This window comes from Lontra canadensis, unplaced genomic scaffold (genome assembly GCF_010015895.1).
Source record: "Lontra canadensis isolate GAN:19392208 unplaced genomic scaffold, GSC_riverotter_1.0 scaffold174, whole genome shotgun sequence".
Lineage (NCBI taxonomy): Eukaryota > Metazoa > Chordata > Mammalia > Carnivora > Mustelidae > Lontra > Lontra canadensis.
In genome coordinates, this window is record NW_022631168.1 from 1,354,962 (window position 1) to 1,368,010 (window position 13,049).

Here is a 13,049-nt window from a genome sequence, read left to right on the forward strand (position 1 = left end):
TTTGGGGGCTCCTGAGTGGCTCAGTGGATTAAGTGCCTTCAGCTCAGGTGACGATCCCAGGGTCCAGGGATCCAGCCCCTGAGTTGCTCCCCCTGCTTATGCTCTCTCTCTCTCAAGTAAATAAATATATTTTAAAAAAGAAAACGCATTAATCCAAATTAACTGCATTTCCCATATTAATGGGAAAATCCTATTATCTCAATAGATGAAAAATATTCAATTTTTTTCAAAGATTTTATTTATTTGACAGAAAGAGATAGAGAGCATGAGCACCTGTATAAGGTAAGGTAAAAGTAAAATTATTATAAAGGTACAAAGATTGGAAAAGAAGAAACAAAATTGTCACTATCAGCAGATATTGTATTATCTTTGTAAACTAAAAAAAAATCTATCAATAACTTATTAAAAACAAAAAGCGCTAAGTGTAAGGCTATTAATATAATCTTATTTTCATTTTTTTATTTTTAAAAAGATTTTATTTATTTATTTGAGAGAGAGAAAGAGAGAGGGAGACCCCAGAGGGATAAGCAGACTCCCCGCTGAGCAGAGAGCCCTATGATGCGGGGCTGGATCCTAGGACTCTGGGATCATGACCTGAGCCGAAGGCAGCGGCTTCACCCACTGAGCCACCCAGGTGCCCCTGATAGCTTTTTAAATACCGAAATTGATTACATTTCTACATACCAACAACACACAGAGAATATGATTTTAAAAGATACCATTCAGTGTAACGTCTAAAACAATAAAATACTTAGAAATAAATGTGACTCTATATACTGTGGAGACAGAATTATAACATTCTGTTGGAATCCACTACAGCAGAAGAGCTCAGAAATAGAGAGAAGTCATGGTCATGGTTTGGAAGACTCAGCCGGCCTATGGATTCTGTGGCACTGGCCGTACTGGAAATGGATCTTAGCAAAATAGAAGCTGAGGCCGGTTAGAAGTGAAGGCAAACACTTTATCCAAACTACTGCTCTCAGAAGATCTTCAGAGAGAGTGACCCCTTGAGCAAAATTTAGCTGAAGTTGTTATCGAGGCATAGCTCAGGGTGGAAAAGTACCCGACAAGTGAGTCAGCGGGCTCAGAGAAGGGATGGTCACACAGCCTTTTCCTGGGTGGCCCGTTCCAGTTCAGGGTGCTCATTGCTCAGAATCTGGCTTTGCTCCTTGGAATTTATTGCTTCTTGGAATTTATTGCAATTATCTGTTTTTCTCAGTTCCTAGAACTGCCTTTAGGCACAGAATTCCAGGTCAAAGTTCATGAATGGAAAAGTATAGCTTCTCACAGTATTAAAAAAATGAAATTGGGGCCGCCTGGGTGGCTCAGTTGGTTAAGCGTCTGTCTTCAGCTCAAGTCATGATCCCCGGGTCCTGGGATCGAGCCCTGCATGGAGCTCTGTGCTCAATGAGGAGCCTGCTTCTCCCTCTGCCTCTGCCTGATGCTCCCACTGCTTGTGCACTCTCTCTCTCTCTCTCTCTGTCAAATAAATAAAACCTTAAAAAATAAATAAAATAAAATACAATTGGACTCTACCTCACACCATATAAAACTTAGTTTGAATAGTGTAAGGACTTAAAAGTGAAAGGTAAAAGCACAAAACTTCTAGAAGGCAATGTAGGAGACTTCTTTTATGACAATGGGGTAAAAAAGGATTTCTTAGAAGAAAGTGATTGCCAAATTTGATCACTTTAAAGTAAGTATGTCCCTTCTTCAAAATACATCTTATCAAGAGTGCAGATGCAATCCTCGAACTGGAAGAAGGTATTTTCCTCATCAATAGTGTTCAAAACAATGGTATACAGAATATGTAAAGAATTCCTATAGAAGAATGAATAAAACTACACATTAGAAAAGTGGGCAAAATTCATTCATAGAGGGGCGCCTGGGTGGCTCAGTGGGTTAAGCCGCTGCCTTCGGCTCAGGTCATGATCTCAGGGTCCTGGGATCGAGTCCCGCATCGGGCTCTCTGCTCAGCAGGGAGCCTGCTTCCCTTCCTCTCTCTCTGCCTGCCTCTCTGCCTACTTGTGATCTCTCTCTCTCTGTCAAATAAATAAATAAAATCTTTAAAAAAAAATTCATTCATAGGAATTTCATAGAAGAGAAAGACAAATGATTCACAAATACATGAAAAGGTCTTCGGTTTCATGGGTTTTCAGGGAAATACAAAGAAAACAACAGGGTGTAATTTCTCATGGGCCAGACTGGCAAGCAATGAAAAGACCGATGATGTTTCCTGTTCTCAAGCGGGCGGGACACTGGGACCGTTCCTCCCTCCTGGTGGGAGGAGTGCAAATCCGTGCAGTCACTTGAGGGAAGCCGGCACTGACCTTGGGGTGGGGCGTGCACTTACCCCTTGACCCAGCAAGTCAATTCCAGGGCACATTCTGTAGGGAAACTCTCGTTCGTGTGCAGTGTGAGACAGGCAATAATGCCTATAGAAGCTTTATGGAGAAGAGAAAACAAACCAACCAACCCGGAAACAGTAGAAATGTCCTTGTACACTCGATGGTCTGAATAAGGAGAATGCTTTCCAAGTATCAAGCTGGGAGAATCTCAGAACATAAAGCAAGTAAAGAAAGAAAACCACAGAACACGTACATATGACTGAGGTTTTATAAAGTTTAAAAACAGGCAAGGCTCTGGTGCTAGAAGATGGGACAGGGTTTGCCCTGGGGACGAGGAGGGGCTGGTGATGCTACGGTGGGGTGGGGGGAGGGGGACGACGAATTTGTTCACTTTTTCCACTTGTTCCCCATTGGCCTCTAGGGCAGCCCATGGTCTTTGGGTCTGATCATGCTCTCAGCAGCCTGTCGGTCTTACCCAAGTTCCCCTCTGGCCTGCGGTGTGGCTGCGGCCCACAGCTCCCTAGATCTCATCTCAGCATCAAGCATTTTAGCAAGACCAATAGCATTTTGGTCTTTCTTTCTCTTTGCATTTTCCATGTAGCAAATTCCTACCTTCCAGTAGTTTGCCTCAGCTCAGTAAATGATGACTCCCTCCCTTCACTGGCTCGGGCCACAGGCCTGCGAGGCATCCTTGAAGTCTCGCTCTCCCCCACACTCATCCAACTTAGAATCAGATCCTGCCAGGCTCTCCCTTCACAATGACTCCAGAATCGGCTGCTCCCCGCTGGGTCCAAGTGAAGTTGTCACCCCACTAGCCTCCAGCCCCTGTCCCTGCTCCCCTATATTCTCAACTTGCTCCATGGGGAGCCTGCTGCTCCCTCTGCCTACTGCTCCCCTGCTTGTGCTCTCTCTCTCTGACAAATAAAATCTTAAACAAAGCAGTGTTTATTTTTGTGTACTAGGATTACAGGTACTTTTTCTTCTTTCAGTATTTTGTAAAAATTTTTTTGTAGTAAATACGTAATACTCTTATAATCAAAACAGTAATAAGGCTATTCCCATTTTTTGACTACATGTTTTAAAGGTGAAAATAAAGGCAAAAATAGTTTAAGATGGAAGACAATTTAATTTTAATTCATGGGAACTTCCTCATTGTAAGCAAATAGCATATTCTGCACAGCTGAATCTTCCAGAACTTCACTGGCCTGGGTCACCTACGAGAATACTGGGAAAAGAAGCGAAATCGATGAACTAAGTGGTCTGGATTGCATCGAGGTACTTTGTAGTTCCCTTTTCCAACAAATGATTTTAGACAACATCTCCTCTTAATATGAACCACGTAATTTCATTCAGACAAAATGCTTTGATGACTTGAGAAAATAAGAGTATGAATGTTTCTAGCATTGTATAGTTGGGATTGGAGGTAGATGTAGACCTATGGTTAGGTAGCTTTTCTTCTGTTTTTATTGAGTGATTAATATTTTAAAATTTATTTTAAGCAATCTGTACACCCAACATGGGGCTTGAACTCATGACCCCAAGATCAAGGGTCACATGGTCCATTGGCTGAGCCACCCAGGTGCCCCTCTTCTGTTTTTACAGTATCTTTTGGGGACACCTGGGTGGCTCAGTCAGTTAAGTGTCTGACTCTCGGTTTTGGCTCAGGTCACAATCTCATGGGTCGTGGGATCGAGACCCACATTGGGCCCCATGTTCAGAGTCTGCTTGAACATTCTCTCTCTCCCTTTCCCTCTGCCCCTCCACTTGCACTCTCTCTCAAATAAACACACCTTTTAGGAAAATCAAGTATTTGCTAAAAAAACTTACTTACCAAACAACACAGTTTGTTCTGAAAAGATTGGGAAACACAGTTAGATGAAAATCAACATGAAAATCAATAATGACAATAGTAATAATAATTACAACCACCCTTTTACCACCACAAGGAGATAACCAATGTCTAATACTTTGGTTAGATCCTTAAAAGCTTTTTAAACTTTTTTAAAAATTTATTTATTTGACAGACAGAGATCACAAGTAGGCAGAGAGGCAGGCAGAGAGAGAGGAGGAAGCAGGCTCCCTGCTGAGCAGAGAGTCCGATGTGGGACTTGATCCCAGCACCTTGGGATCATGACCGGAGCCGAAGGCAGAGTCTTTAACCCACTAAGCCACCCAGGCACCCCTACATATAGTTTTTTTTTAAATTAATTTTTTTGTTTGTTTTTAAGTAGGCTCCATGCTAGTGGAGACGGGGCTTGAGCTCACCCCGCAGAGATGCAGACCCAGACTGACATCAACAGTCTGATGCTTAGCAGACTGAGCTACCCAGGTGACTCTAGTTTCTAATAACAAATTAGTTTCAGTTGTATATCCTCTCTTATAATCTGCATTTTCCCACTCAGTATTTCATGAACAGGATTCCATGGAATTATCCTCTACAACAACTTTTTGGTGACCATATAGTACTCATTGTATGAACATTCAGTGCTTTCGTTAACCAGCCAGTGACCGTGTAAGTTTTATGTATTTTTTCACTATTATAAACCATACTAAAAACTCCTTATACATGTTTCTTTGCATACTTGTTAGCTGCAGTCAGCATCCCTGATCGCCACCAGCGCCCTGGAAGATGAAGAAGGCTTCCATGTTGATTTCCTCAGGCAACAAAGCAGCTAGTGCTGTATCAGCCCAGATAGAGGGTAAGAGGCACAGAGAAACTCCTCCCAGTCTTTACAGTGAAATGTATTTTTTTTTTAACGATTCTCTTTATTTGAGACAGAGAGAGCACGAGTAGTGGGGAGGGACAGTGGCAGAGGCTGAGCGGGGAGCCAGATTCGGGACTTGATCTCAGGACCTCGGGATCATGACCTGAGCCAAAGGCAGACGCTTCACAACGGAACCATCCAGGCACCCCACTGAAATGTGTTTTTAAATCAGTATTATTGGGGCACCAGGCTGGCTCAGTTGGTGGGATATGCAACTCCTGATCTCGGGGTTGTGACTTCAAGCCCAACATTGGGGATACAGATTACTTGAAAATAAAATCGTTTAAAAAATTCCAGTATTATTGAGAGTCTGCTATGTGCCCAGTATCAACTGCCAATTTTTCCTGGGACTTTATGTGCCATTTATGACTATAGACTCAAACCCACCTTTATTACTGTAACACTTAAAATTATACCTCGAAGTGTTCTTTTCCTGTTGTGCGATTTTGGTCTCTTCTACCAAGTGGTTATTTCGTGCCCCCTGCATCTATCAGATTTCCCTTTAATACCACTTTCCCTAAGGTATTTTTAATAACTAAATAAGGTTTTTAAATAAATTAAGTCTATTTAATGGTGTTGGCTTTCCTAAATCTTGTCTTCCCTATCTCCTTTTGTATTTTTTCATCCATGTCTTCTTTCGTTTTACTCCATCTTGCCTTTCCTCTTGCCCTCACTGTCCTCACTGGTGTTTCTTTCCCCAGCCAGCTTGCTTGTCCCCAGCAAGGGCTTTCATTGCTCTTCTCCCCAGGTTGAGGCATCGACTTCAAAGAAGGAAGTCTTTCCTTGGGCGTTTGTGGGTTTTATCTCCCCCAAAGTCCTCCTGAGGCTTCTGGGCGGGAGTTTGAGTCACAGCGAGGAGAGATTTAGAATCAGATAGCTCTCCACTTGTGTCCCGCCTTCTCTCATTGGGCAACGTGGCCTTGTTCTGATATCTGCTTCATTTTTCCTGCCCTGCATGGGGTACAGCCACCCTGTAGGGCACAAGGACACTCGCCGCTCAGGCTCCCCCTTGAGAGCAGCCTGATTTCTCTGGCTGCTGGGAGTGTTGTCCACACCCAGCCTCTATAAAGTGGCAGCCATTTCAGGGGCGCCTGGGGGGCTCAGTCAGTGAAGTGTCCGATTCTCGATTTTGGCTCAGGTCATGAGCTCAGGGTCCTGGGATGGAGCCCCCGCATCGGGCTCCGTGCTGGGTGTGGAGCCTGCTTGAGTTTCTCTTGCTCTCCCTCTCCTGCTGCCCTGCCCTCCCCTGTTCTCGTATGCTCTCTCTCAAAAAAAAAAAAAATTTTTTTTTACCCTTTTCAGGCTAACGGGGACAGCTCTGATGGGGTCAACCAAGGCTTTGCTGGGCTTGCAAAGAAAGCAGTGTGACCTTTCCCTTCCTGTCCCTATGCTCCACAGGTGTTGGCCCCTGACAGTTAACCCTAACTCTGAACACAGCACTCCCGTCTCACAACAGTGGACTCGTGGCACGACTTTATCATGAGACTAAAATCCCATTTATCACTGTACCCAGCTCAAAGTCCAGAGTACCTGGCTGAGGCTTGCTTCTCTCCAATCTGGGTGCAGCTGCTCTTGGTTTGAGTAATGTATTAAGTAAAACAAGTTACCTGCGGCTCTCCACACGCCCAGTACAAGGACGGAGCAGGAGGAGTATACCCACCACGAATATTCCCATTTGGAGAAAGGAATATGGGAGACACACAGCAGCCATTTGCTCTGTAAGTGCTCCTGTGGCCCTGCTGGGCACACATACTGATTAGGCCCGAGCCACTTTGTAGGAGAAGCTCTGTGGCCTACTGCCCACCTTCTGGGAGGTTCTTCCCAGCCATTATTCTCTGGGCCTGGAAGATGCCATCCTAGGAAACTTCGAGGCCTATATCCTTCTCATGGAAGACCAGAAGTCCAAGTCCTGTTTTAAGGCTCATTTAATTCTGGCTCATGGTTTCTTAGGTAAGAAGCTTCTCTCAAAAACTTACCTGACATCTGTTTGGCTCCGACCGGTTCTGTGTATCAGCAACCATACCCAAGGTCATTTCCTAGATGAGGTTCTTGGTCCAGTGATCATCTGAGATTATCAGGAGTCTTAGGTGGGGATGCCACACCCTTAGCTGATCTTTGCCCTCAGTCGTTTTATTAGGCTGTGCAGTTCAAACAACCCTTGAGCATACTTCCATGGGTTCCCCACTCGGACTCTGTCTCCCACTGTAACACTGACCCACCAGACAGTTCTTCTGTTGTCTCATTCCTCTGTCTCACTAGCAACCAGGACAGAGACAGGCAAGTAGTCATCTCTCAGTAAATTCTGATCGGATTAATAAAATTAAGGTTTTTCTACCTATCTTTATTTTGTTAACTATTTCAAGGATCTCTTCGATTTCTATGATTTATATAAATATTGTGGCAAATTTTGAATTTGTGGCCCTGGAAAACATAGTTAATTGTATATTTTCCATGTATAATTCCTAAACCAAAGGGAAAGATAGTTAGGAGTTAATGAAGTTAGTAAAAAAAAATCAGAAACACTGGTTATTGAATGTCACCTGTAAGTTGTTGCTAATGGATGGAGTGGGCTGGATAAAACAACCATGACTTTCCTTAAAACTTACCCTTAATTATAGATGTATAGGCTGGTGGGGAGCTTGATTGTTCTGTCTCTCCCTCAGGGTCCCCTCTCCCTCCCTCTCCTCATCCCGCAGCAGCTTACGTGAGGCAGCAGAGGACCCCCATGACAGCTATGGCAGGAAGAAAAGCAAAAATAGCAGCTGGAGGCACAGAGCTCCTGATGCGATCCCACAGGTAATCTCTGAAGTTGCTAAGCCAGAACATGTGGTGTTCTGCAGAAAAAAAGCACGGATGTCTAATGAGGAGAGATCAAGTACATGAGAAGGCTGTAATGGGAACCCTGATCCAAGTTCAAGTCATTTTCCCAGATATCATGATCTTATAGTTGCCCAGAGCCCATATTCTTTTTTTTTAAATTTATTTATCTGACACGGAGAGGGAGAGCACAAGCAGGGGGAGCAGCAGAGGGAGAGAGAAGCAGGCTTCCCGCCGAGCAGGGAGCCCAATGTGGGACTGGATTCCAGGACCCTGGGATCATGATACAAGCCAAAGGCAGATGCCCAACCCACTGAGCCGCCCAGGCACCCCCAGAGCCTATATTCTTAACTACTTTGTGGTGATGCCTCTAAGTCATTCAAGGGATTTGCATTAAAAAAAGGTACTCTCAGATGGATATCATCTTTGCCCCCTTGTATGAAACCCCTCCTCCCAAACAACTGGAATTATCCCTTTGTCCTCAGGGAGCCTTTGTCATATCTCACAGAAGACCTGCGTCTCTGGGTTTGGCCATCTGTGAACTACTCTACATCCTTCTGTGAAGCAGTTGCTGGGTTAGGGCTTATTGATCTAAATTGACCAAACCAGAATAGTCTGCTTTACTATGAACTCTATTTTTCTTTTTTCTTTTCTTTTCTTTTCTTGGCTGTTTTTAAAGATTTATTTATTGGGATGCCTGGGGGGCTCAGTTGGTGAAGCATCTGCCTTTGGCTCAGGTCATAATTCCGGGGTCCTAGGATGGAGCCCATGTGGGGATCCCTGCTCAGCGGAGAGCCTGCTTCTCCCTCTCCCTCGGCCCCTCCTCCTGCTTGTACTCTCTCACTCTGTCAAATAAATCAATAAAATCTTTTAAAAAATAAAGATTTTATTGATTTGTTTGAGAGAGAATGAGAGACAGCATGAGTGGGGAGAGGGGCAGAGGCAGAGAGAGAGAATCCCAAGCAGACTCCCCACCAAGCATGGAGCCCGATTAGGGGCTTGATCCCAGGACCCTGAGATCATGACCTGAGCCAAAATCAAGAGTCAGCCATGTAACTGCCTGAGGCACCCAGGAGCCCCTGTGAACACTATTTTTCACCAATACAAAACCAGCTTTTCCTGACCTGAGACATGAGTCTTATGTCTGACAAAGATAATAGGAACATTGATCCTAACAGCAAACAAACCTCTTGAGCGTGGTTTTGACCCTGCTTTGTCTTGCATCCCAATAGCAGATGAAAGTGGTGTCGAGGAAGCAGCGGTCTCCACCAACACACAGCTCAAGGAACTCATCAGAAACACAATGTTCAGCACCTTCCAGGGCTCCATGAATTCTCTGTAGAGTCACTCAGCTGTACTCCTAGCTCATCCAGCCAGGGGGAGATGTCCTTTTCCTTGGCTCTTTCCAAAGCAGCTTTGTCTGAAAAGTTAGAAAATGGTGGGGTTTTGTTTTTGTTTTTTTTAGAGAGAGTGAGCAGCAGGGGAGGGGCAAAGAGAGAGGGAAAGAGAGAGAGAGAGAGAGAGATCTCAAGCAGACTCCACAGTGAGTGCGGAGCCCAACGTGAGGCTCTGTCTCACGACCCTATCATCATGACCTGAGCTGATATTAAGAGTTGGACACTTATGGGGGCATCATGTTGCCTGATTTCAAGCTTGGGATCACCAAGACAGCATGGACTGGCACGAAAACAGACACATAGACCAATGGAACAGAACAGAGAGCCCAGATATGGAGCCTTAATTCTATGGTCAACCAATCTTTGACAAATCAGGAATGACTATCCAATGGAAAAAAAGATAGTCTCTCCAATAAATGGTGCTGAGAAACTGGACAGCTATATACAGAAGAACGCAACTGGACCATTCTCCTACACCACACACAAAGATGAACTCTAAATGGATGAAAGACCTCAACATGAGACAGGAAGCCATCAAAATCCTAGGGGAGAGCACAGGCAGCAACCTCTTTCAAGACATGTCTCCAAAGGCAAAGGAAACAAAAGTGAAAATGAACTTTTGGGACTTCATCAAGATCAAAAGCTTCTTCACAGCAAAGGAAATAGTCAACAAAACAAAGAGGCCACCCACAGAATGGGAGAAGACATTTATAAATGACACTACAAAGGGCTGATATCCAAGATCTGTAAAGAACTCCTCAAACTCAACACCCAAAAAAACAAATAATAACGTCAAAAAATGGGCAGAAGACATGAACAGACACTTCTCCAAAGAAGACATACAAATGGCTAACAGACACATGAAAAAATGTTCAATATCATTAGCCAAGGGAGATACAAATCAAAACCACATTGAAATACCACCTTACACCAGTTAGAGTGGCCAAAATTAACAAGGCAGGAAACAACAAGTGTTGGAGAGGATGTGGAGAAAGGGGAACCCTCTTACACTGTTGGTGGGAATGCAAGTTGGTGCAGCCACTTTGGGAAACAGTGTGGAGATTCCTTAAGAAATTACAAATAGAGATACCCTATGACCCTGCAATTGCACTATTGGGTATTTACCCCAAAGACACAGATGTAGTGAAAAGAAGGGCCATCTGTACCCCAATGTTCATAGCAGCAATGGCCACGGTTGCCAAACTGTGGAAAGAACCAAGATGCCCTTCGACGGACGAATGGATAAGGAAGATGTGGTCCATATACACTATGGAGTATGATGCCTCCATCAGAAAGGATGAATACCCAACTTTTGCAGCAACATGGACGGGACTGGAAGAGATTATGCTGAGTGAAATAAGTCAAGCAGAGCGAGTCAATTATCATACGGTTTTGCTTACTTGTGGACCACAAGGAATAACACGGAGGACATGGGGAGATGGAGAGAAGTGAGTTGGGGGAACATGGAGGGGGAGATGAACCATGAGAGACTGTGGACTCTGAGAAACAAACTGAGGGTTTTGCAGGGGAGGGGTTGGGGGGTTGGGAGAGCCTGGTGGTGGGTATTAGGGAGGGCACGGATGATCTGCATAACACCGAGCACTGGGTGTTATACTTAAACAATGAGTCTTGGAACACTGCATCAAAAACTCATGATGTATTCTATGGTGACTAACATAACATGATAAAAAATAAAATAAAATAGAAGAAAAGATAAAAACATAGTTCTGGACAATGAAGACTAACAGAAATCTGTTGGGTAGCATCTGGGAAGACTTTTTGCCATTTTCTCTTTTTGCTCCTTGAACATTGTTTAAGGATTACCTGAGGTTGGAGCAGCCATCTGTGACCACGAGGCAATGTACGTGAAGGAAAGGCCAAGATAATGACATCTATTTTGACTCTGACAGTTTCAAGTTACTAAACAAACACCTCCATCTGCCCACCTCTAGGCTTCTTGGTATGAGAAAAATAACCCCTATTTGAGCCATTCTAATTTGGACTCTCTTTTTTTAAGGATTTTATTTATTTATTTGAGAGAGAGAGAGAGAGAACAAGCAGGGTGAGAGGCAGAGGGAGAAGCAGACTCTCCGCCAAACAGGGAGCTGGACACGGGGCTTGATCCCGGGGCTCGAACCCAGGACTCCAGGATCATGACCTTAGCTGAAGGCAAACGCTTCACCAATTGAGCCACCAAGGTGCCCCCTAATTTGGACTTTCTATTACTTAAGACATTTATAACTAATACATTCATCTACTGTTTGATAGGACTTAAAGAGACCCATGTCAGGTGGGAAGCTGCTTACCTGAAAATTGACTTAGGGACAAGGGAATCAAAGAAGTCAGTGAATTAGGCTTCAGTCTTCAGAGTGCAGTGGTCTGCGGAAGACACTGGTCAGAGTCTCCCTGTAAAGTCTCTAAAATTCCAACTAGAACTCCACTGCTCCTTATGACATCATCTATGCATACGACCCTCCCCCCACCTTTCTCTGACAGCTAAACACAGAGCATCTTTTACTGCCTATGTACAAACATCTGTGTTTCCTTTTAGGCTCGAAGAATTCTCAGGTATTTTATTTGCCCCGTGGTGTCTACTGTACCTTACAACAGTGTACACATGACTTGAATGATCAAAATGACATTTCATATTAGTGGGGAAAAGAGAGATGGTTTAATATGATGATGGACTATTCTTTTGGATGCATGGAAGGAAAGGCCCTACACAAAAACCAATAACTTCTAGATGGATCAAGGACTAAACAAAAATAAAACCATATACATATTTGAATAAAATATGGGTTAATGTTTTTATAATCTTGGTGTGGAAAAAGCTACTTTAAGCATGTCATAAAACCCCAAATCATAATTGAAAGTAATGGTGATAGGGGCGCCTGGGTGGCTCAGTGGGTTAAAGCCTCTGCCTTCGGCTCAGGTCATGATCCCAGGGTCCTGGGATCGAGCCCCGCATCGGGCTTTCCACTCAGTGGGGATCCTGCTTCCTCTTCTCTCTCTGCCTGCCTCTCTGCCTACTTGTGATCTCTGTCTGTCAAATAAATAAATAAATAAATAAAAAGAAAGTACTGATGATAAACTTATTGCATAAAAAATGTAAAGCTTTCATAAAACAAAATATTGTAAAGAAATATAACTGATGAATGACAAATTAGATAATACATTTCATAGCATATATGACAAACAGGTTAAGATCCTCAACACACAGAGAACTGTTACATGTTAATGCTTTTTTGTTTTGTTTTGTTTTTACAAGATTTTATCTATTTATTTTCAGAGAGAAAGAGCATGAGCGGGGCAGGGCAGAGAGAGAAGAGGAAGCAGGATCCCCACTGAGCAGGGAGCCTGATGTGGAGCTCCATCCCAGCACCCTGGGATCATGACCTGAGCTGAAGGCAGACACTTAACAACTGAACCACTCAGGCGCCCCATGAGTTAATGTTTTTTTTTTAAACCATTTTTTAAAAGATTTTATTTATTTGTTTGACAGAGATCACAAGTAGGCAGAGAGGCAGGCAGAGGGGGCGGGGAGCAGGCTCCCCGCTGAGCAGAGAGCTCGATGCGGGGCTCCATCCCAGGACCCTGAGATCATGACCTGAGCTGAAGGCAGAGGCTTTAACCCACTGAGCCATCCAGGCGCCCCTGAGTTAATGTTTTTTTTAATATTTATTTATTTATTTATTATAGAGAAAGACAAAGACAGAGAGAGT

The 13,049-nt window shown here is 43.9% G+C and overlaps 1 protein-coding gene across 1 annotated transcript; it reads right to left on the reverse strand.

Annotated features, from left to right (window-relative positions):
• Window positions 1–3,488: 3,488 nt before the first annotated feature.
• On the reverse strand, window positions 3,489–11,728 carry SMIM9 (small integral membrane protein 9). The gene is made up of 4 exons (XM_032846377.1): window positions 11,634–11,728; window positions 9,118–9,350; window positions 7,818–7,947; window positions 3,489–3,573 (listed from the first exon to the last, which is right to left on the reverse strand). Exons 2-4 carry the CDS (start codon window positions 9,257–9,259, stop codon window positions 3,546–3,548), a joined length of 300 nt encoding a protein of 99 aa, XP_032702268.1. The 5' UTR covers window positions 9,260–9,350; window positions 11,634–11,728; the 3' UTR covers window positions 3,489–3,545.
• Between the last annotated feature and the right edge of the window lie 1,321 nt (window positions 11,729–13,049).